The 23,252-nt window shown below is 39.4% G+C and overlaps 1 protein-coding gene across 3 annotated transcripts in view; it reads right to left on the reverse strand.

Moving 5' to 3' along the window:
* The window catches only part of TXNDC16 (thioredoxin domain containing 16), a 94,296-nt gene that overhangs the window by 68,183 nt on the left and 2,861 nt on the right, over positions 1 to 23,252 (reverse strand). Inside the window, exons 2-7 of one of the 3 annotated variants that reach the window (XM_010834573.1) lie at positions 20,161 to 20,265; positions 18,549 to 18,666; positions 17,214 to 17,511; positions 15,940 to 16,022; positions 8,452 to 8,525; positions 7,581 to 7,655 (exon numbers count right to left, since the gene is read on the reverse strand). In XM_010834573.1, coding sequence (XP_010832875.1) covers positions 7,581 to 7,655; positions 8,452 to 8,525; positions 15,940 to 16,022; positions 17,214 to 17,373 — 392 coding nt within the window. In that variant the 5' untranslated portion in view covers positions 17,374 to 17,511; positions 18,549 to 18,666; positions 20,161 to 20,265. The remainder of the gene's footprint in view (positions 1 to 7,580; positions 7,656 to 8,451; positions 8,526 to 15,939; positions 16,023 to 17,213; positions 17,512 to 18,548; positions 18,667 to 20,160; positions 20,266 to 23,252) is intronic. The other 2 variants (XM_010834575.1, XM_010834576.1) reach the window with 2 other exon arrangements.

Below are 23,252 nucleotides of genomic sequence, written 5' to 3' on the forward strand. Positions count from 1 at the left end.
CCTATATAAACTCAGAGATTCATAATTTAAGCTCTTCTCCAGACCTTGCTGTAAATACAGATGTTAAGAATACAGCGTTCACCTTGCAGCTCTGTGGAGAACTGGATAAAGCAATCCAGTACTATCACGTTGCTCTGACTGCTGTTATTGCTGTGTGTGATCGCCGATTCCAAGACTTGGCATTTCTACACGTATATACATAAGGAGGGTAGCATCGAAGACCCTTCAGAGTTTTAGACTCTAACACTTCCTTTCTTATACACACAGAACTCTGCTATACTCTAAACACTTGGTTTATGTCATTAATATATCCTGAAAAATCAATGTGTGAAAAATCTTAATAGACCATTAAGTCAACATACTTTTAATCACTGATGTTTTAGGAATATTTTAAATGTCCTACCAAAAAAAAAAACTCCATGATTTAACTGGCCATTATGGTTCAAAAATACGCAGTTCTATAACTATTTAGTGTAGGATTACCTTAGTTTACACTTTTTATTCTAAGATTTTACTAACTCAATTCTTTCTCTAATTTCTGAGACTAAGAAATTGTCTAAAACCTTAATCTTTTCTATTTCAAGTATAAATAACTGTAGATTACTAATCACATACAAATGTATCAGTATGTGTGTATTAGGGATAATGGAAGAAAAGAACCCATTTACAATAGGAATAGAAGACATAAAAAATGCCTAGTAATAAATTTTACTGTCCAAGCATACACAAAGAAAAAATTAAAACACTACTTAGAGGATACACAACTTGAATAAATGGAAAGACATCTGGTTATGGGATGGGAAGATTCATTCAAAGATGCCAAGTATCCCTAAAATAACTTATAAATTTAATGCCAGTAGGATTTAGTCAGGGAGAAGAAGAAATTGGACAATCCAATTTTAAATGTCACATGTAAATAGAATAAAAATGTAATTCTAGAAAAAGAAACATGAAGGGACCTGGATCTTTCAGATGTGCTGTGTTGTGCTGTGCTTAGTTGCTCAGTCGTGTCCAGGATCTTTCAGACAGTATATTATAAAGCCTCAGTAATTAAGATAACAGTAAAAACAGAAAAAAAAACAAGACAGATTAATGAAACAGAAAGTCCAAAGTAGGCCCAAATATATATGAGCGTTTAGTATAAAAAATGGCATCTTGAAAACTGAGATTAATCTCAGTTTTGTTGGGATAACTATTTAACCACCTGATTACTATATAGCTAAGTTCATTGCTCATACCATTCACCTAAATTCCAAACAAAGCCAAGATTTAAATGTAAAAATGAACCAGTAAGACATTAAGAGAAGAAATACACCCACATAAATAGAATCTGATCTTTGACAAAGGAGCAAAAGCAATTTAGTAGAGAAAGGCTAGACTTCAAAAAAGGGTGCTAAAGCCACTGGATATCCACATGCCAATAAGTGCACCCAGACACTGACTATACACCTTTCACAAAAAATAACTCAAAATGGAGCAGAGACCTAGATGTTAAGACATGGAAGAAAATCTTGGTGACCTTGGATTTGGCAATGAAGTTTTAGATACAACCTAAAACATGATCCATTAAAAAAATTATAGAGTTGGATTTCATTACTATTAAAAATTTCTGCTCTACAAAAGACACTGTTAAGAGAATGACGAACAAGCCACAGACTGGAAGAAAATATTTGCAAAACATATATATCTGATAAAGGGCTTGTATCCAAAATATATAAAAGAACTCTTAAAGGGAGTGTATCCAAAATATATAAAAGAACTCTTAAACTCAACAATGAGAAAAAAAGAGAAAAAAAAACATTTACAATATGGGCAAAAGATCTGAGCAGATACCCCACCAAAGAAAATATACAGATGCCAAATAAGCATATTAAAAGATACTCAATATCATATGTCCTTAGGAAGTTGCAAATTAAAACGAAATACCACTACACACCTAACAGAATAGCTACAGTTAAAAAAAGAAAGAAGAAAATTAGCAATACCAAATGTTGGTGGGGATGTGTAGCAGCAGGAACTCATTCGACGTAGGTGGTAATGCAAAATGATACAGTTTGGAGACGGTTTGGCAGTTTTTTACAAACCGAATCAGTCTTAAAATATGATTGAGAAATCATACCCCGAAGATTTAACCCAAATGAGTTGAAAAACCACATCAATAGAGAAAACCTACACACGAGCTTTATAGCAACTTTAATGATAACTGCCAAAACTTGGAAGCAAGCAAGATGTCCTTCAACAGGTGAAGAGATAAACAGTGGTATATCCATACAATGGAATATTACTCAGCAATAAAAAAGAAATGAGCTACCAAGCCATAAAAAGACATGCAAGAATCTTAAAACATACTGCTAATTTTATGCAGCAGCCAATCTGAAAAGGGTACATGCTGTATGATTCTGAAACTGAGCCCCCTCTAAAATCAAGTCCCCCTGACAACTTTATGATTAACTTCTATATCCAAAACTGTATTCCCTTTCTTGTGCCCTCTGACCTCAACTCTGTGCTAACTGAACAGTAATCAACAGTCAGATGACTAAAGTTGCTGTTGCCTATAACACTGTTAACATACTAAAATTGCTGTCATGGATAACTTATCATTAACTTACAGACTCAGGTTTTTTCTCCAGGGCAGGATGAGCTATCAGACCTCCCCACCTCCCCAACACCACCTCCTGGGGTCATGGTCCACCCAACCAGATGTTAGTAAAATGTAGGTATTCTGACTTCTGAAACTACAAGTAAGAAATGTCACAGAAATGTCACTAGACAATGAATAACCCCAGCTTCTCTGTTCTTCTCCCCCAGCTCCTAACTCAGAGACCAAATTGGAGTGGACCTGAGGTTTGTCTCCCACTCACTTGCTCAGCAGCCTGCAATAAATCCTTACCTTGCTGCAGTCACTGTCAGAGCTTGGCTTTCTGTGAAACTCTGACACATGAGCCCTTTTTCTGGGTTACAGTTCTATCTATATGACCCTCAAAAAGGTAAAACTATACAGTAAAAAGATCAGAGGTTGGGGAGTGGCAGAGAAGGATAACTAAGAGGAGTGCAGGGGATTTTTAGGGCTGTGAAACTTTCTGTTTGATAAATAACGATGGATACATGTCATCATACATTTGTCAAAACTCATAGAACTACACAACAAAGAGTGAATCCTACTAAAAAGTATGCACTTTGGTTAATAATAATGTGCCAATATGAATTCATCAACTGTGACAAAGGTGCCACACCAATGTAATACGGTAACAGAGGACACTGAGTACAGAGGAGAAATGAGGAATTCTCCGCGTTGTCTGTTCAACTTTCTGTAATCCTAAACCTGCTCTAAAAAACATCTGTTAAGTTTTTAAGTGAATTCCTTTGTAACAAAAGCAAAAGGGAGACCTTGGTACAACTTAAAATCCAGACGTTAAAAGAGAAAAGATAAATTTGACCTGATAATATTTTTTTTTTAAATAGGGAAATTCAAAAGATAAATCACAAACAGGAAAATGTACAGTTTCTATCTCCTTTATATACAGAAAGTACTTTGCAATTAATAAGAAAGTTCAAAATGTGATAGAAAAAAGGGCAAAAAATATCCAGCAACAAGTTCAGTTTCATTTCTATGAATAGTATGCAACTGAAAAGAGTACAAGAGAGAAACTGCTTGCCAGGAACTGGGTATTTCAAACTGATGCTCTTAGCACAAACAAGTAGGATGATGGCTTAAGAGACATTCTCTTTCTTCGTGGAGGAAAAAAAAAGTACAGCTCTGATATTGCATACTATTTATTTAGCACAGTTCTTCAAGATTCTACATATCATTACTGAAAATTTTTGTAAATTACTGTATTCCACAAGTCATTTTTCTTATGCTTTAAACAAAAATGAGGACATTGCCTCTTTAGAATTCTACTTTCCTGATATTTCTTTTTTTTTCTGCCCAGTTTCTTCTTCCTCTATATGTTTGTACTGTCCTAGAATGCTCCCTAGATGACCTGCATGTTGACAACACTCCTTAGGAATGCAAATTCCTACAACTGCCTACTGGAGACTCAGATAAGATGAGCATCTGACTTATTAAACTAGACTTATTTTTTCCTGTAACCTTGCCCTTCTTCCTTTGCCTATCTCAGATGGTGATCAGATCAGCATCTGATGGGGTAGAGTGAGGAGGGAAGGAAGGAAAAGAAGAGATCAGGGATTATTCAAATTAATCGCTACCAAATTCAGTTAATTTCACCTCTTAGAGGGCTTTTCTGAGAAGGCAATGGCAACTCACTCCAGTCCTCTTGCCTAGAAAATCCCATGGACCGAGGAGCCTGGTAGGCTACAGTCCATGGGGTCGCGAAGAGTCAGACACAAGCCACTTCACTTTCACTTTTCACTTTCATGCATTGGAGAAGGAAATGGCAACCCACTTCAGTGTTCTTGCCTGTAGAATCCCAGGGACAGGGGAGCCTGGTGGGCTGCTGTCTATGGGGTTGCACAGAGTTGGACACGACTGAAGCAACTTAGCAGCAGCAGCAGCAGAGGGCTTTCCTGGTGGCCTGGTGATTAAGAATTTGCCTCTCAATGCAGAGGACACGGATTTGATCCCTCACTGGGGAACTAAGAGTCCCATAGTCCACGGGGCAACTAAGCCGATGGCCTCAAGCCCGCACACTCTGGAGCCTCTTTTCCACAACTAGAAAGTCTGTGCACCCCAACAAAAGATCCCACGGGACACAACAGAGACTCCTTGTGCCACAAGTAAGACCCAACACAACCAAAAAATAAGTATTTCTTAAAAATTTCACCTCCTCACCATTAAAAAGAAACCTCCTCTTTGCTATCTTTATTTCCCTAGATTCTACAATGGCCACACAATGGTGTCTACATGTGTGTGGATCCCATGGACTTGTCTCTCACCCACCAGAAGGAGCTCTTAAGTGCTAATCCGATCACATCTCTTACTGCCTATAACCTTCTGCTGAACAATCAGGTCAATTAGGACAAAGAGTAAAAGTCACAACCAAGCCTTTATTTACTCACTGCGACAGTGCTAGAGGCAAAAGGGGAGGAGAGACACCAACTCCACAAGCTCCATTCCCTTCCCCAACCACAGAACAGCTCCAGGCCAGAGCCACTGGGCACAGGAGTCATCTCATTCCAAGGAGCCCCAAAGAGCTGGCTCCTATCTCTGATGTGAGCGGGCACCTTCCCTCTATGAGGCCTGCCAGACAAAGCCTGCAGCTGCCTGTGGTTGGGCCTGGAAGATCCACAAGGACTGTGGCCCAGAGCCGGCCTCCTCACCCTTCACTGGCTACCCCAAAGCCTCAATTCCTTCTCATGGTAAACAAAGATCCCCTCCGCTGACCCCATGCCAAGTTCTCTGCTCTCACCTCCTGCTTTACATACATTTGAAACGCCAGTAAAAACTACCCTCTCCAAACTGTCTTGACCTCCCTGCCTGGGCTCATAGTTCCCTCTGCTTCTTCCACCTTTCATTTCTTCACTGAGCAAACGCCTGTTTATCCCTTAAGACATACCCCAAATGCTACCTTCCTTCAGGAAGGCTTCTTACCAAATATCTACCCTCATTCTAGACCCAAGGAAATATTCTCTACCCTGTTGACATTTAAGCCCTTATGAAGCTCTATTTCACTTACTATATAATATTTTCTGTTTATCATATCTGTCTTTGCAACAAAATGCTAAATTCTTAGAGGACAGAACTGTATCTTATTCTGTTTTGCATCTCCAATGCCTTACAAGTATCTGGTATATAGGAGGACCCTGGGGAATACTCTATTTGTGGTAGTAGTGTTCTATAAATCAGCCTTTGTACAGCAAAGGAACAGGACACCACAGAAGGATTGAATGACATAAGCCCCACAGGCTACCCAGTTCAGGTATCAGGGTCTCCAGCTCGGGCAGCCTCTCTACATCTACTGCCCAATAGTTTCAAAACCACCTTTGTCATGGAGCTAGCGTGAACCTGCTGCTCCAGAATTTGCTGTCAAACTTGTCAAAGACAATCTTAGTATCCCCTCCCCCATCCCTTAAAGAACCTTTCTCTGATTCGTCACCCTTACTTCTGCGTCAAAGATAGTCAATGGGTGTCCACTGTAAAAAGAGCATAAATGAGTAAGCTTCTTGAGAACTAATATATCTATGACTTGAATTTTTTGCTAAGCTTTTTATCACTCCCACTATCAAGATAGCCATCCCTTCTTTATTCTGGGACAGCCCAGGAGCTCTTTAGAATTCCTTCTTCAAAAGACCATCTCTTATCACTTACAACTGGCTGTTCAGGCCACAGGCCTCAGGGTTCACGGTTAGCAGAGATTTCTAAAGACTATTCACTAATATTAGTACTGGAACATGTGATAACCACAACTTTTCACCTTTGAAGTTGAGAATGTCCTGTAACTTAAATTTCACCCAGGGCTTCCCTCATGGCTCAGCGGGTAAAGAATCTGCTTGCAGTGCAGGAGACACAGGAGATGTAAATTTGATTCCTGGGTTGGGAAGATCCCCTGGAGAAGGCAATGGCAACCCACTCCTGTATTCTTGCCTGGAAAATCCCATGGACAGCAGAGTTTGGTGGGCTACAGTCCATAGTGTCACAAAAAGTCAGACATGACTGAGTGACTAACACTAACTTTCACCCAAAGTCTCATTTTTGTGAGAATCAGGTAGAAGAGAAGGAAGATGGGAGCCACACAGAAAATAAGATACTCAATTTCAGAAAAGGTCTCAGTGGCAAAAGAACCACAGTAAATGTTAAATTGAAAAAGTCCATGCAAAGTCATGTCCTGAAACGTCGTAGCTGTTAGCTCTGTCACCAAAGATATTACTGCTTCATTTGAGGAGGAATGGACTCCAGGTGAGTCTGAATCCCAGGCCTAATGATTCCGTGCTAGGAGAGTTAAATTAGATTCACTCCCTCAATAAACATTCAATATGTGCTGAGGATATCTGAAATGTTTCTGTACTTACTGAGCAGGCACAGAGCTACAGACTCCAGAAAAAAATCAGGCAGAGGTGAAAAGGAGGCTAGACACTTCAAAAACCCTAGTGGGAATAGCAAAAATGAGCTTCTGACCTGGTAAAATCCTCACTCCACAGACAGAATCAAAGGCAAGAGCAATAGTATGACCCAGGTGGCCATGTTGTACCATTTCCTACTTTTATGCAGAATATTTCCATGTTTCTGTATACTTTGCCATTCAAGAAATTATAGATACCCTACATGGAAAAACAGGCTTCCCTTGTGGCTCAGCTGGTAAAGAATCTGCCTGCAATGTGGGAGTCCTGGGCTTAATCCCTGGGTTGGGAAGATCCCCTGGAGAAGGGAAAGGCTACCAACTCCAGGATCCTTGCCTGGAGAATTCCATGGACTGTTTAGTCCATGGGGTCGCCAAGAGTCAGACAAGACTGAGCAACTTTCACTTCACTACGTAGGAAAACAGACAAGCAATATGTATAAAACTGATGCTTACAAATATAATGTTAAGGCCCTGAAGTATTACAATGGATTGCGATTGTCTAAAATGAAATCAATAGATAAATAACAAATGAGTAAGTAAACAAGTGCCCCCTGAACTTACAAGAGCACATGAGCAACGATAGCATCCACGTCAAACAAGGTATCCGTTGGGAATTCTCTCAGTGGTATGTTGCCCCTGTAAAGCATTACAGAAAGATTTCCTTAGCATTCAATTCACTTGTGGCTCTAACACACTGACTGGAAGTTCTTTGATGTTAGAACCTGTGTCTCATCCACTATCCGATGCACCTACCAGAGCACTGGTCATAACACACACTGAAATACTTACTATACACACCTCATAGACAGGCTCACTTTGAAAAGCTCTGTGGTTGGCAAAAAGACTGGGAAAAAACATGAGTCCCAACAGGGCTTCCTCCTGCCTCCCTTTCTCACAGCATACACAGATGCCCCAAATGGGCTGGGAAGGAGACAAGCAGAAGAGACAAAGAAGGGTCCTTAGCAGTAGGTCCCGGAGGATAAAGGACCTGTCCCTACTTCCTAGGCCAAATCCCAAGAGTTTGCTGACTCAGATTAGAAGACCCCAGTATGGAGAAATCTATAACCTGGAAACCTGTAGACCCCTCAAAAATAAAGTAGTAAGACATTTATTTCACACCTGACCTGACATACCTACTTAGAACATGACATATACTAAGTGCTTACTTACCAGGCATTTGCAGTCAAAGCTTACATAAGATTCTCATATAATATCCAAAACAACCCTGACAGTTAAGTATCATTCTCCTCAATCTATAGATTAGGAAGCCAAAGTGGAGGTAACAAATCTATTACTTAGACTTTTTTGCTAAGCTTCATATGATCCCCATTACACAGAGCTTCCTTCTGGCTTCGTGACATTTCGTATACTTGAATATTTTAGAGGCATAGCTTTATATTTATCCATCCCAGTGAAAAAAAAACTAGTTTACCTGAATAAATATGCTTTTATCAAATCCTTTTCACTTCCACAGTATCTCGATGTTTCTTCTGTGACACAATTAACCTTTAAAAGATTATATTTAACGCTTAAGAGTGTAGAGCAAATGGCAGAGTTTCTTGGTTAGGGAAACACAAAGGAAAGTTAAATAGTGCAGTGTATCTCCAGATCACATTTCTTATTTTACTTTTTTTCTGACTTATATGCTGTAACTGCTCACTTATACCAAAGAGTTATATTTAATCACGCACAATTCAATTCAATCTTATGAAGGAAGTAGGAGATAATGACGTAGAAAAGGAAGGAAACAATAAAAGCAAGACAAAAAAATCATGGGCAAAAGCCAGGAAACAGAGAAGTGAATGCCAGGAAACAGAGAAGTGAATGGTAAGTTGGAACCACAGAAGCATCTCAGTAGCTGGAACACAGGTATGACAGATACTGCTGGTTCCCCACCCCAAATCCATCCCACTCTCTTTGCTTCACTAATAGAATGTCACTAATAGCAAGTTCCCCCATTAAAAGACTTTTCCAGACTCCCCCAAAAGCTAAGGATAGGTACATAAGGTGCGGAGAAGTCACAGGTTTGGCATTCCTAGAAGGGTCTTAAAGGAGGTTGTCTGATACTCATGCTCTTCCCACTCCTTGATGACAAAGAAAAAAACCTAACAAGGCAGGTAGGCACCAGCAGTCATCATGGGCCATAAGGCATCCTTAAAGGAGAAACCCTTGCTAAGGATGGTGCAAAAGAAAGAACGAGTCTGAGTTCCTGATGATTTTAGAGCAGCCACAACACTCTTGATAGTTTACAATGAAGACTCTGTGAAAAATATGAGGACGATCCTGGCAGCAACATGCAGATGAAATGGAAGGTACAGCACAAAGGCAAGGAAGCCAGATGACAGAATATCACATCAGTACAGGTCAAAGCTTCCCTCATAGCTCAGTTGGTAAAGAATCTGCCTGCAATGCAGGAGACCTGGGTTCGATTCCTGGTCAGGAAGATCCTCTGGAGAAGGAAATGGCAACCACTCCAGTATTCTTGCCTGGAGAATTCCACAGAGGAGCCTGGCGGGCTACAGCCCATGGGGTTGCAAGAGTCAAATATGACTTAGCAACTAAACCACCACCACCACAGGTCAAGAAGGGTTTCCCTGGTGACTCAGACTGTAAAGAATTCACCTGCAATGTGGGAGACTAGGTTGGATCCCTGGGTCAGGAAGATCCCCTAGAGGAGGGCATGGCAACCCACTCCAGTATTCATGTCTGCAGAATCCTATGGACAGAGGAGCCTAGCAGGCTCCAGTCTATAGGGTTGCAAGGAGTGGGACACCACTGAGCGACTAACACTTTCACTTTCACAGGTCAAGGCTGACAAGGGCCTGAAGTAAAGCAGAAAAGGACAGAAGAGATTCAAGAGACTTTTCACAAATACAGAAAGTAAAACTAAGAAGACTGAGCGTATAATATGCACCACGGGACATAGAGGGGAAGGAAAGAGAGAGAATGAAGAGGCTGTCAGACAGGGCAAGTGGGTTGCCTGAAACATAACTTACCAAAACTAAGATAGGAAGAACAGTTAGTATTTTGTTTTGGATTTTGTTAAATTTGCATTTGTTAATGGGTTTTTTTTGTTTTGTTTTTGGTTTTTGTTTTCAGGTTAACTTTAATGGAGTTTGAGGAAGCACAGTGACAAGTGGAAAAGCTACATTTGTTTTATTTTTCAAACAGCTACTAAAAGAGAACTGATACCCAGAAAGGATATGAGGAATAGAAAACCAGAATTAAAAGTCAGAGTATAGTCATAACCAAAAGCCATGAATTTTACTGTAATTAAAAAAAAAAAAATTTTTTAAAGTCAGAGCATAGGGGATGGTTTATATTATGATAACAGATTTGTCCATTCATTCACTCAAAACACATTTGAACACCTATCGTATGTTAGTCACTATTCTCTTCACTGGGAGCACAGTTAGGTTCCAAATTAAAATCTTTCTCTTTAGAACTCATATTCTAAAAGCAGAGATAGACCATTTAAAAACTAAATAATATGTAATGTTAAGCACTATGAAGGAAAAAAAACTTACTATGGGGATAGTGTATGACAGGACATTTTAGGTAAGAAGGCTTACCTAAAGAAGGCTTATCTTCATCAAAGAAGGATTCTCTGAGGAGGTAACATGTGAACAAAGAACTGAAGTAACGGAATGATGCATGCAAATATATAAATATGTGGAAGAGATGAGTGGGAAATACCTGCAAAGGCCTTATGGAAAATCTAGCAGGTTCAAGTAACACAAAGACAACTAGCAAGTGCCAGGAACAAACTGAGGAAGGTGGAGGAACAGAAAGTGAGATAAGAGGAAGTCAGTATCCAAAGAGGAGTTTCGATTTTAACACAACTCTAATGGGAAGCCTTTCTGAGATCTGATACATTTGCTTATGTGTGGAGAAGGGTTTGGTGAGACAAAAGTGAAAGGAAAAAGGCCAAATAGGCAGCTGTTGTGGTTTCCCAGAGGAGAAGTGAGGATGTTTGGACAAGATACTGGAAATGAAGATACCGGAAGTGGTCAAGTATGCATGGTTTTGATAGTAGAACCTGAGAGAAAGTGAAAGTCACTCAGTTGTGTCCAACTCTTTGCAACCCTATGGACTGTACAGTCCATGGAATTCTCCAGCCCTGAATACTGGAGTGGGCAGCCTTTCCCTTCTCCAGGGGATTTTCCCAACCCAGGGATTGAACCCAGGTCTCTCGCATTGCGGGCAGATTCTTTACCAGCTGAGCCACAAGGGAAGCCTAAGAATACAGGAGTGGATAGCCTATCCCTTGTCCAGCGGATCTTCCTGACCCAGGAATTGAACTGGGGTCTCCTGATTACAGGCGGATTCTTAACCAGTTGAGCTACCAGGGAAGTAGAACCTGAAGGACTTATTAATGGATTGGTTATGATAGAAAAAAGATGACCCAAAGGTTTTTTGCTTTTAAATCTACATTGATAAAGTAATATAGTCACACCAGCTTTCTTTTGGTTATTATTTGCATGATATATTATTTTTCCTTCATTTACTTTGAGAGTTTCTAAAGTCTTGAAGATGCATTTCTAAATATCTTACAACTGGATTTGGTTGATCATAGAAAAAGCAAGAGAGTTCCAGAAAAACATCTACTTCTGCTTTATTGACTATGCCAAAGCCTTTGACTGTGTGGATCACAATAAACTGTGGAAAATTTTGAAACAGATGGGAATACCAGACCTCCTGATCTGCCTCTTGAGAAATTTGTATGCAGGTCAGGAAGCAACAGTTAGAACTGGACATGGAACAACAGACTGGTTCCAAATAGGAAAAGGAGTTCATCAAGGCTGTATATTGTCACCCTGTTTATTTAACTTCTATGCAGAGTACATCATGAGAAACGCTGGACTGGAAGAAACACAAGCTGGAATCAAGATTGCCGGGAGAAATATCAATAACCTCAGATATGCGGATGACACCACCCTTATGGCAGAAAGTAAAGAGGAACTCAAAAGCCTCTTGATGAAAGTGAAAGTGGAGAGGAAAAAGTTGGCTTAAAGCTCAACATTCAGAAAATGAAGATCATGGCATCCGGTCCCACCACTTCATGGGAAATAGATGGGGAAACAGTGGAAACAGTGTCAGACTTTATTTTTCTGGGCTCCAAAATCACTACAGATGGTGACTGCAGCCATGAAATTAGAAGACGCTTACTCCTTGGAAGGAAAGTTATGACCAACCTAGATAGCATATTCAAAAGCAAAGACATTACTTTGCCAACAAAGGTTCGTCTAGTCAAGGCTATGGTTTTTCCTTTGGTCATGTATGGATGTGAGAGTTGGACTGTGAAGAAGGCTGAGCGCCGAAGAATTGATGCTTTTGAACTGTGGTGCTGGAGAAGACTCTTGAGAGTCCCTTGGACTGCAAGGAGATCCAACCAGTCCATTCTAAAGGAGATCAGCCCTGGGATTTCTTTGGAAGGAATGATGCTAAAGCTGAAACTCCAGTACTTTGGCCACCTCATGCGAAGAGTTGACTCATTGGAAAAGACTCTGATGCTGGGAGGGATTGGGGGCAGGAGGAGAAGGGGACGACAGAGGATGGGATGGCTGGATGGCATCAGTGACTCGATGGACGTGAGTCTGAGTGAACTCCAGGAGTTGGTGATGGACAGGGAGGCCTGGCGTGCTGGGATTCATGGGGTAGCAGAGTCGGACACGACTGAGCGACTGATCTGATCTGATCTGATTGTTCCCAGCCTGACAATCGTTTTCTTACCTGGAATATTTAGTCCATTTATAATTTAATGTTTTCTTCATCTACATCTGCCGAAAGAAATCTTAACTTTTGAAGACAATCTCAAAATGCTACTTTTTGTGAAGTCTTTCCCAATACCATAATATGATGTCCACTTTGATAATCATGTAAGATTTCTTTCTTTTAAACCTCTATAGCATTATATTTGTACCTCTTATAATGACCAAGTTCTGCCAGTTATTATAATGGTCTGCAGGAATTCTCTGGCAGTACAGTGGTTGGGACTCCAAGCTTTCACTGCCAAGGGCCCAGATTCAATCCTTGGTCAGGGAGCGAAGATTCCCAAAGGTGTGCAGCGTAACCAAAAAAAAAAAAAAGGTCTGTGAATGTGTTTTGGATATCTACTCTCCAAAGAAAAGTCTGGGATCTTAGTTATTTTTCCGTCTTGAGAAATGGAGTATTTCCTGCCGTATCAGCAAACAAAGGATGTCACGGTGATCAGCTATTGCAGCCACCACCGAAGGTGAGCCCTGAGAAAACTCAGGATGTGAAAATACAGGATACTGGCACCAGATAGCTGAGGTACGTATCAAAGGAATGATTTCAGTGAGCCCGGATTCTTGCATATTCCTATACACAGAAAACCACTAAATTCCTTAACTTGCCATATCTGACTTTCCTTTAATTAACAGCAATCAATTTTGACATTCAGACTACCTGCCCTTTTTGGCAAAACTTCTACAAAATCCGGTTGCCCCTGTCAACTCCTCAGAGCTATTCTCTCAGGGTTACTTGAGGTGCTGGCTCCTGGGTTTTAAGTCCTAAAAATTCCCTCCTAAGAAAACATAACTCTCAACTTTTAGGTTGTGAATACCTTTTAAGTCTACAATCCAATAAGAGACTAAATAATCCTGAGCTCTTTTCAGCCTCCTAAGCAGTACTAAGTATCTACTATGCACCAGGGACTGAGCTAGGTACTCGAGGTCCAGGTCTGTCTCTTTCACCATGGTTTCCTTTCCACATAACTTCAAAGCCCTCACTGTAAAAGCTTTATGAACTGTTAGTTCATAAAGGTGATGTTTAGGCATGAACCTTCATATTCTACTCCAGTGAGCAAACACATAGTCACTAGTCATCAGTTTACTGACTGCTAGATAAACAGTATGATTATCCCTTTGGAGTGTCATACCAACCCAGTATTTTGTTTCTAAATCCCAATTTTTGTTCAAAGCTTGGGCGCCATTATCATTCTAGAGTATAAACTGGTTCACAATTAATCGAGACCCTGAGACCTCTATACAAAGAGAACTGACACTTTAAAAAAAAAGATTTTTTTTAAAGGTATATACATGCATGCTTAGTCGCTTAGTTGTGTCCAATTCTTTGTGATCTTTGGACCATAGCCCATCGGGCTCCTCTGTCCACAGGATTTTTCAGGCAAGAATACTCCAGTGGGGTGCCATTTCCTTCTCCAAGGAATATAACTATGATATAATAAGAAATATATATTTGGTCTCTACCCCTCGTTCCTGACACAGAGCTCCTGGTGGTGGTTATGGTGGTTAATTGCTAAGTCATGTCTGACGCTTGCAAGCCCAGAGACTGTATCCCACCAGTCTCCTCTGTCCATGGGATTTCCCAGGCAAAAATACTGGTGTGGACTGCCATTTCCTCCTCCAGGGGATGTTCTTGACCCAGGGATCAAACCCAGGTCTCCTGCATTGTAGGCATATTCTTTACTGACTGAGTCACTAGGGAAGTACCTAAAACCCTGTAATTTCCTGAATGATGGAGTGGTAGGAGTATCTTTTGTTCTAATATTTGGTCCTTTAACCCCAAATAGAAGAGTTTCTAAAACCCTTGGAATCTCTGGTAGTGATAAGAGTCTGTCTGTATGCAAATGAAATGACTGGCAGTTGGGGCCCTTAGATAGCTTCAGGAAGGGGGCTGGTTGCCAGCAAAAGGCAAGATTAGAGAGTGGTAACTTTCAGCCCCACTTCCCTTCCCTTCTCAAGCTCCTGCACTTGAGACTCTTCCAGATCTTGCCCATGTATTTCTTCCTGGCTGTTCCTGAGATATCCTTTGTAAGAAGCCAGTAACAGTTAAGTAAAGTCTTCCCCTGAGTTCTGTGAGTCACTGTAGCCAATTATGGACCCTGAGGATGGGGTTGTGAGAACCCCCATTTGTAGCCAAGTTCTACAGAAGTTGTAGGAAGCCTGGGGATCTTCTCACTCCCTGTGACTGGAATCTAAAGTGAGAGCAATCTCACAGGACTGTATCCTTCCCCTGAGGGGTCTGTGCTAATGCTGGGTTGTTGGTGTCAGACCTGCTTGGTGTGGAAAACACACACATTTGGTGTCAGAAGTGTTTTGTGGTGAGAGTGAAGAGTTTCCCTTTAAAAGTCACAGTCAGTTAACTTTTCTATGTTTCCTGCCCTGGGAACTCAAGCTGCAGGGATCAAGACAGACAGTAGCCATCTCTCAAAGGAGGAAGGTTAATGAACTAGAAAAGAATAAACGTACACAGAAAGTCAGGGAGACACTAATCTGAAGAATTTAATAATCACTGGGTAATTAATCATTCCACTTTCTGAGGTACAAATTCTAAGTTTAAACTAAATGAAAGGCTCATGAAGCTATTTAAACCATGATGCATCTGGAAATTTTCCATAATACTCCACAGCAAGTTTGAACACTTTTTGAGAAATTAAATATGTAATTTCAAATTAGGTCGTCTTAACATTTTTCTAAAAATAAATATAACCACAACATAAGCAATTATAAAGACAGAATATGAAAGAAAAAACAAAAACACACACTTCAATTACTTCAATTTTGATACCTCAGTTTGTGCTAATACAAATGTTTTAATAGTTATGAATATCTATTATGATATATTTCTTAGGCAAAATAAAAAGAGCCTATATACAAGACTGAAAAAATGACACTATAGCTCCAATAGAATGGTTTACAAAATAAAGCTCTAAGAATTCTAAATAGCTTTTTCCTCTGTATTTGTACTAACTTGTACAATAATTTGGAACCATCTATACTTCTGCTTATTCTTATGAAAAAAAAAGATAGAAAAAATATTTTTCCAGTTTGAAAAAAGATGTGAAACAACATATTACTTATAGATACTCACTCTTAGGTCACACAACTGTAGAATGTTTGTCACTAATAATTTATTAACATAAATATGTTTTTACCTTTGCTACTGAAATTCCATAGTCCTGGAGAGGTTTAGCAGCCTCATTCAGTTCTTCAAGAAACATAGAAGTTCTTGGAGACTCTAAAATAAGAAATGTTTTATGAATGTTTTATGACTTGCCCTTAGGAAAAATGAATTTTTAAAATTAAAGCCAAAAGCTGCAAACTGCAAAAGAAATATATTAGTTTGCTCAACTACTATGCAACAACAAATAAGTAACTAAACAAACCAATTACATATTTTTGTACCCTATTTCCTATTGCCTCATTATTCTTATTTCTAATATTTTTATCATGAAATATTTTCATTTTGTGACCTTAGAAGCTTTCTAGACATAAACTGGATAAATAAACGTTTAATTTAAATGGAACAGTTGTCATTATTTTTCCAAGTTTAATACTATACACAAACATACATGTACAAAAATTTCAAAATGATTTTAACATACCATTTTCAAATCCTAATTATAATAAAGTGTTAGTCACTCAGTCGTGCCTGACTCTTTGTGACCCTATGGACTGTAGCCCGCCAGGCTCCTCTGACAATGGAATTCTCTAGGCAAGAACACTGGAGTGGGTTGCCATTCCCTTCTCCAAGAGATCTTCCCAAACCAGGGTTCGAACCCAGGTCTCCTGCATTGGAGGCAAACTCTTTACCTTCTAAGACACCAAAGAACCCCTATAAGGGAGCCAACAAATATGTGAATTCACTTACTAATTCCAAGAATAGTATTTTTTAAGGCCTGAGAAATTTTAATAGAACCGTGACAGTGATCAGTTATGTTCAATAGCTGTATTAATTAATTCAGTATAATCAACAGTATGGTTAAAGCAGAGTATTAAACTTAAGCATCAGTATTACTATATTTAAAGTTTTAAAACACTTTAAAAATATTTACATGCTAAAAATATCAAAATGTTTACTTTTAGAAATGATAATGAAATGATATTACTCATAGCTAATTCTCACCTAGTATTTACTATGGATTAGGGACATGAGCTAAGTCACTTAATCGTCACAACAAATTTATAAAGCACACACTACTTCCTCATTATGGATGACAAAAAAGACACACAGAGAGATTAAGTGACTTGACCCAGGTCACACAACAGGTGAAGAAGCAAAGTCAGGATTCAAACCCAGGTAGGCATATCATAGTAGCAGCTTTAAAGCACATTTTATTAATCCTGACAATAAGTTCTCCCTGAGCATAATGATTAAACACCAATAGAAACATCACAAAAATCATATTAAAATATAAAAAATACTTACCAGCTTGACAAAAATAAACTAAGGTGGCTTTTCCTGGTTGCAATGTACTGAAGAATGTCTGAGGACTCAGCTCTGGAGAGTCTACTGCTGATGTATAAAAAATGCACATCATGACAAAAGAGATGCCAGCTCTAAACACGCTGAAACTGGAAGGCATCATCAGCTGCGGCTGCGTACGGACAGGAGAATCTACTCTTTTCACTGCTGTCTTCTGTTGCCCAGGACAATACCTGGTAAGAGTAGGTGTGCGACAAAGTTGTGCCCCAGGAATTTGTTAAATGAATGAATGAAGTAAAATCTGTAAAAAGAATAATATAAGAAATTAGTCTCAGGTTTGATTTTGCTAATACTTTACTATTTCCTTCTAGTACAAATGTGAGAGGGGATGATATATAATGACATTGATTTTATAATACTATTAATTTTTGATACAAAGATATCAAGGATATCTGGAAAACACAATACTAAGTTTATTATGTTTAATAGCTATTTACTGGTGTGTGTGTGTTCTTAGTTGTGTCTGACTCTTTGTGAACCTTTGTGAACCACTATACAGTGGAACTGTATAGTCCACTAGGCTCCTCTATCCATGGGATTTTTCAGGCAAGAATACTGGAGTGGGGTGCCATTTCCTCCTCCAGGGGATCTTCCCAACTTCATTCAGGGATCAAATCTGAGTCTCCTGCATCTCCTGCATTGCAGGTGGATTTTTACCACTGAACCATCAGGGAAGCCCCACTTACTGGTGTGTGTTAAGCCGTCATTTCTAAGGATTCTAAAATTAATTCTCAAACATTATTCAATCTATTTTTTTTAAACAGGGCATTTAATCATTCTCTACCCAGAGTGGATTTACAATTAATACTCAAATAGCAATTAAAACCACTAACATGAAAATGAGATCCAAAATATATGTCTACATTCTTTTTACTTTAAATCCTCTAGAACAGGGGTCCCCAATCTCTGGGATCTAATGCCTGATGATCTGAGGTGGAGCTGATATAATAATTATAGAAATAAAGTGCATAATAAATGTAATACATTTGAATCATCTTGAAACCACCCTTCTTGCTCCCTACCCCCATACATGGAAAACTTGTTTTCCACGAAACTGGTCCCTGGCACCAAAAAGGTTGGGGCCACCTACCCTAGAGGATATCTACTGAAACTATTTAAGAACATTCCTTCCAAATATACATTTAGTAACGTTTGATGGATTTAAACAGTTTAGAAAAGCAAATAGCTCCTTCAACTCATATTTTAATTCAGTTCTATCTTCTGAACGCAGATTTAGTCTATATACCATCTTCTCATCTTCTTTCATGCTGTACTTACTCCCATGCTGTTCTCTGTGTCCACTGTCAGTTCTCTTTTCTTATACTTTTGCTACTTTCAAATTTCTTTTGAACAATTTCTTCTTTCAGGAAGCTTTTCTACTGCTGATATACATTATCTACATTTAAAAGAACATAGTTTGGGGAAATTAGTTTTTATATTAAACATCATACTTTTAGAAAGTAAAGATACACCAACAGGTACAGGTGAGAATTTTAACTGTAATTTTATTTTATTTTATTTATTTATTTATTTTTTAACTGTAATTTTAAATAGATTCCTTATCTTTTAAGCAAAAGATCACTATGTCAAAACAGGAGACAGGAAAAAAAAAAAGTAGCAAGAATTACTCATAAGGATAGGAGTGGAACTTTTCAGTAAAGAATGAAGAATGGAAAATTTAGGGAAAAAAAATCATACTAAATTAGACATTTATCATTTCAGTGGTCATGAAGACCATTTACTCTTCAATTTAACATTTCAGGGATAATGAGAAACAATTTAGTTCTCAATTTACAATAGAGCTGATAAACTAAAACCCCATATACCTTGCTTTTTCAACACTATAAGCACATAAGGTTGTCTCACACAACAGTTTAACAGCTACTGTGCAACGTGCCTGGCTTTCTTTTCTTCCGTCACAGTCACTGAAAACACTCAGATGGTGGCTGTGTGTCAGCATAGGTCCCAGATGGGGTGCAGCCCAGAGAACCCCCAGGTGGTATGCAATGAATATATGACATAGGAAGAAATAACATAGGTTTGTTGTCTTAAACCACTGAGACTGGTGTGGCAGGGGGTGGATTACTGCAGCATAATCTAGTTTATCTTCACCAGTATATAAATCACAAGTGAGGTGCTGCCTTAACAAGAACCCCACACATAGGCTCAGGGGCCAAGCAGCAGGAAACTGTTCTGAGACTACTCATGGAAACTCTTTCTCTTCGAGGAAACACAGAGACAGGACCTCAACAAATGATTTGTGTTAAGGAATAACAAAACATTTGATATAACTGTCACTACAATAATTTGGAAATGAGAAGTACCTAATGAATTTATGAGCATGTAGTTAGGTTCATGTGGCTAAAGAACTTATTTATGGCTGCAAGACAGAAGATGAGTAGCATGTGATAGTTGCTGTTGATTACGTTTAACAAGGAAATAAAAGAAAGGTACTCAAAGAAGCACCACCATCTAAAAGTCTAGCTGTTCAAAACTTAAAACAATTCCTAAGTCCCCACCTTTGCAGGGTCAGGAAACACTAACAAAACTGCTCAGCCACAGAAAAAAAACCATATTCTCCAAAGTCCAACTTCAGATGTGGCCAAAGATGATAAAAATCAAAGGACCTCTTGCAAGCCAAAGCCAAGGACCATAAAGAACTATGCTCCAGGGCATGTGCTAGAATATTAACTGTTTGTCACTGGTCTACAGGAGAAGGCAATGGCACCCTACTCCAGTACTCTTGCCTGGAAAATCCCATGGACAGAGGAGCCTGATAGGCTGCAGTCCATGGGGTTGCGAAGAGTCAGACGCGACTGAGAGACTTCACTTTCACTTTTCACTTTTATGCACTGGAGAAGGAAATGGCAACCCACTCCAGTGTTCTTGCCTGGAGAATCCCAGGGATGGTGGAGCCTGGTGGGCTGCCGTCTATGGGGTCACACAGAGTCGGACACAACTGAAGCGACTTAGCAGCAGCAGCAGCAGCACTGGTCTACAATAATGAGAAAAACACAGAAATTGACTATAAATGTTTAGCAGCTTTTATAGCAATTTCACAAAGTAAATCTGTGGGCTAATCAAATGTTAACTAGTCATTTGATATGCTTTTTTATTTCATTTTTCTTATACTTTGAGCCCTAGCAATATCTGTCCAGCAAGGTTCCAAAACCACTACAGTTCAGTGTCTGGTTTATGTCTTCCATTCTTCTCTTCAAATATTATTAGTAAGAACACATATTGTAGTTATATGTCCCTACAACTACTCTATGAATTCAACAGTGTAAGGGAAATGGATAACTTATGAAGTCCAGAGATCATGGCTACTAAGCATTACTCAGAGATCCCAGACTTTGAGCATGACACAGTGACTGAACGGGAGTTAGGGGTTATCTCCACATGGAAGAGCCAAGGATGAAGTACATATAGGAAGAAGAATATAGTTGTTGTTTAGTCACTAAGTCGTGCTTGACTCTTTGGGACCCCATAGACTGTAGCCTGCCAGGCTCCTCTATCCATGGGACTTCCTAGGAAAGAAGACTGGAGTAGGTTGCCACTTCCTTCTCCAGGGAATCTTCCTGACCCAGGGATTGAACCCACGTCTCCTGCATTGGCAGGTGGATTCTTTGAAGTACATATAAGAAGGACAATATCTACTCACAAAAATGGTAGAGTGTCCAAATGTTTCTAGGTCTCTACACGTGTTAAAATTCCACTTCCCCACTTCCCTGAGTTACATATGGCCATGACTTGATTTGGCCAATGAAATGTGCAAAGTATCATATGTAACTTCCAAAAGCTTTTAAAAGTCAATGTGTATGTGTCATGATACACTTTATCTCTGCCACGATGATTGAAAACACTCAACTGTTAAACCAAGTCTCAGGAAGAGGGCAACATGGGACAAGGCTCCCAGCCTACTAGTGTTAACATAAAATAAACATCTTGTTTTAAACTTCTAAAGATTTAGGGTTGTTATTACACTATAACCCAACCTAGCCCTATTTGTTTTAGTGACAGCTAAGAAGAGAGTGACTTAAACATAAAAACATATCCTAGATCTTAAAGGAATATATTTCAAAGAATTCACAAGAAGTTGACCCAATTTCAAGTTAGGAAGATTTTAAAAGGGAAGATGACTCTACAATGCAACTGACTATTACCACAACCAGTGCCAATATGAAAAGAAAATGAACTCATGCGCAAATATTTGCCAATACTACACACAGACACCTCCCCACTAAGTGCGACTCTTAGCCTTTGGATCTGGAAAGAGCCCTCAGTTCAACACGATGCTCCTGGATGAATAATCAGAGTTAGTATGTAAGATGTAACTTCTGCCTCATCCCTAAACTCTAAACAAGTATGCATGCACAGGTCATTTAAAAGTTGGGAAAAAGTATGTGACATTTAACCAAGGACAAATACAAGAGGCTGACAAACACTGTAAGAAAGGATGCATGAAGGTTTAGTACAAAAAGGGCTAAAGCTTGTAAATAAAATGTTAACGGCAACAAAAGTTTGTTTTGCTCAGCACCAGAATTCTGAGAAAGGAGGAGGAAGTACCTCAGGAGAAAAACACTGATACTCCTGTTAGTGAGAGGTGTAGACAAGGATTTGCCCTTCTGTGCAGATGGAGCAGCTGATGGCCCTTTTCAGTTGGAGCAATCTCATTGGGGAACTGGGTCCCATATATAACACTTGGCAAACAGTTCTGCTTTCAAAGACCACTGTGCTAATCTCCTCTCCAGAAACAACTAGTATTCAACCATTGTGCATCAGGGACACATTCCATATTTTAGGTTTTCCAGGCACAAGCTTTTCTAGAAGACCCTTGGTTAGTTTCTTCTGTAAAAGCCTAAATTTCCCTTATCATTAAACATAAAACTAATGGTTTACCCCTTTTGAGAAAGAGGAAATCAGCAACTCTAAACATTAAACAAAGATCTGCAGGCATCATTCTCTGGGAAAAGCCACACTTCATATTCTGCAACAAATGGGGCATATAATAATACTTGCAAAGTTCCTGTAAGAACAATCCTGTCAAAAATTAGCTTACTTACAGTTTAACACTGCTATTGGAGAACAGAATCTGTTCACTGAACCAGCCTCCAATAAAATGCTGATTAGATCTCATAAATGATAAATCTCACAGTTTATCATTTATGACCCAAAGGAGGCAATAAAAGGAGTCAACACATCTCCACTTACAGAGTTTCCCTGAGGGAGTGAGGCAAATCTTCTATCTACACCTCCCCATATACATGGCCCCAAAAAGGAAGGAGAAAAAGGTAACTATCCCGATTTCCTATGACTCTGAAATAAAAAAAAAAAAAAAAACTCACAAGCAAAGATGTGAAACACGTGTGTGTGTGTGTTTACTCAGTTGTGTCCAACTCTTTGCAACCCCATGGACTGTAGCCTGCCAGGCTTCTCTATCCAAGGAATTCTCCAGACAAGAATACTGGAGTGGGTTGCCATTCCCTTCTCCTGGGGATCTTCCTGACTCAGTGATCAAACTTGTGTCTCCTGTTTCTATAGCACTGGCAGGCAGACTCTCTACCACTGAGCCCCCTGGGAAGCCCATGTGTGGTTTACTCTCACTTTGAGTAGAGAATTTGGGGAAAAGAGAAAAACCCTTTCATGGAGAAAATCTATTCATGACCTGATTCATTGATTATAAAACATACAAAAATAAAACATGCCAGAAAATAAGTGGGTTTCCTGATTTTGGCAAGTGCCTAAAAGCACATAACTCTGAATCCATGCTTAATTGACGTGCAACAGACTGGTTCCAAATAGGAAAAGGAGTACGTCAAGGCTGTATATTGTCACCCTGCTTATTTAACTTATATGCAGAGAACATCATGAGAAACGCTGGGCTGGAAGAAACACAAGCTGGAATCAAGATTGCCGGGAGAAATATCAATAACCTCAGATATGCAGATGATACCACCCTTACGGCAGAAAGTGAAGAGGAAC

This window comes from Bison bison, unplaced genomic scaffold, assembly GCF_000754665.1.
Source record: "Bison bison bison isolate TAMUID 2011002044 unplaced genomic scaffold, Bison_UMD1.0 scf7180017864034, whole genome shotgun sequence".
Taxonomy (NCBI): domain Eukaryota; kingdom Metazoa; phylum Chordata; class Mammalia; order Artiodactyla; family Bovidae; genus Bison; species Bison bison.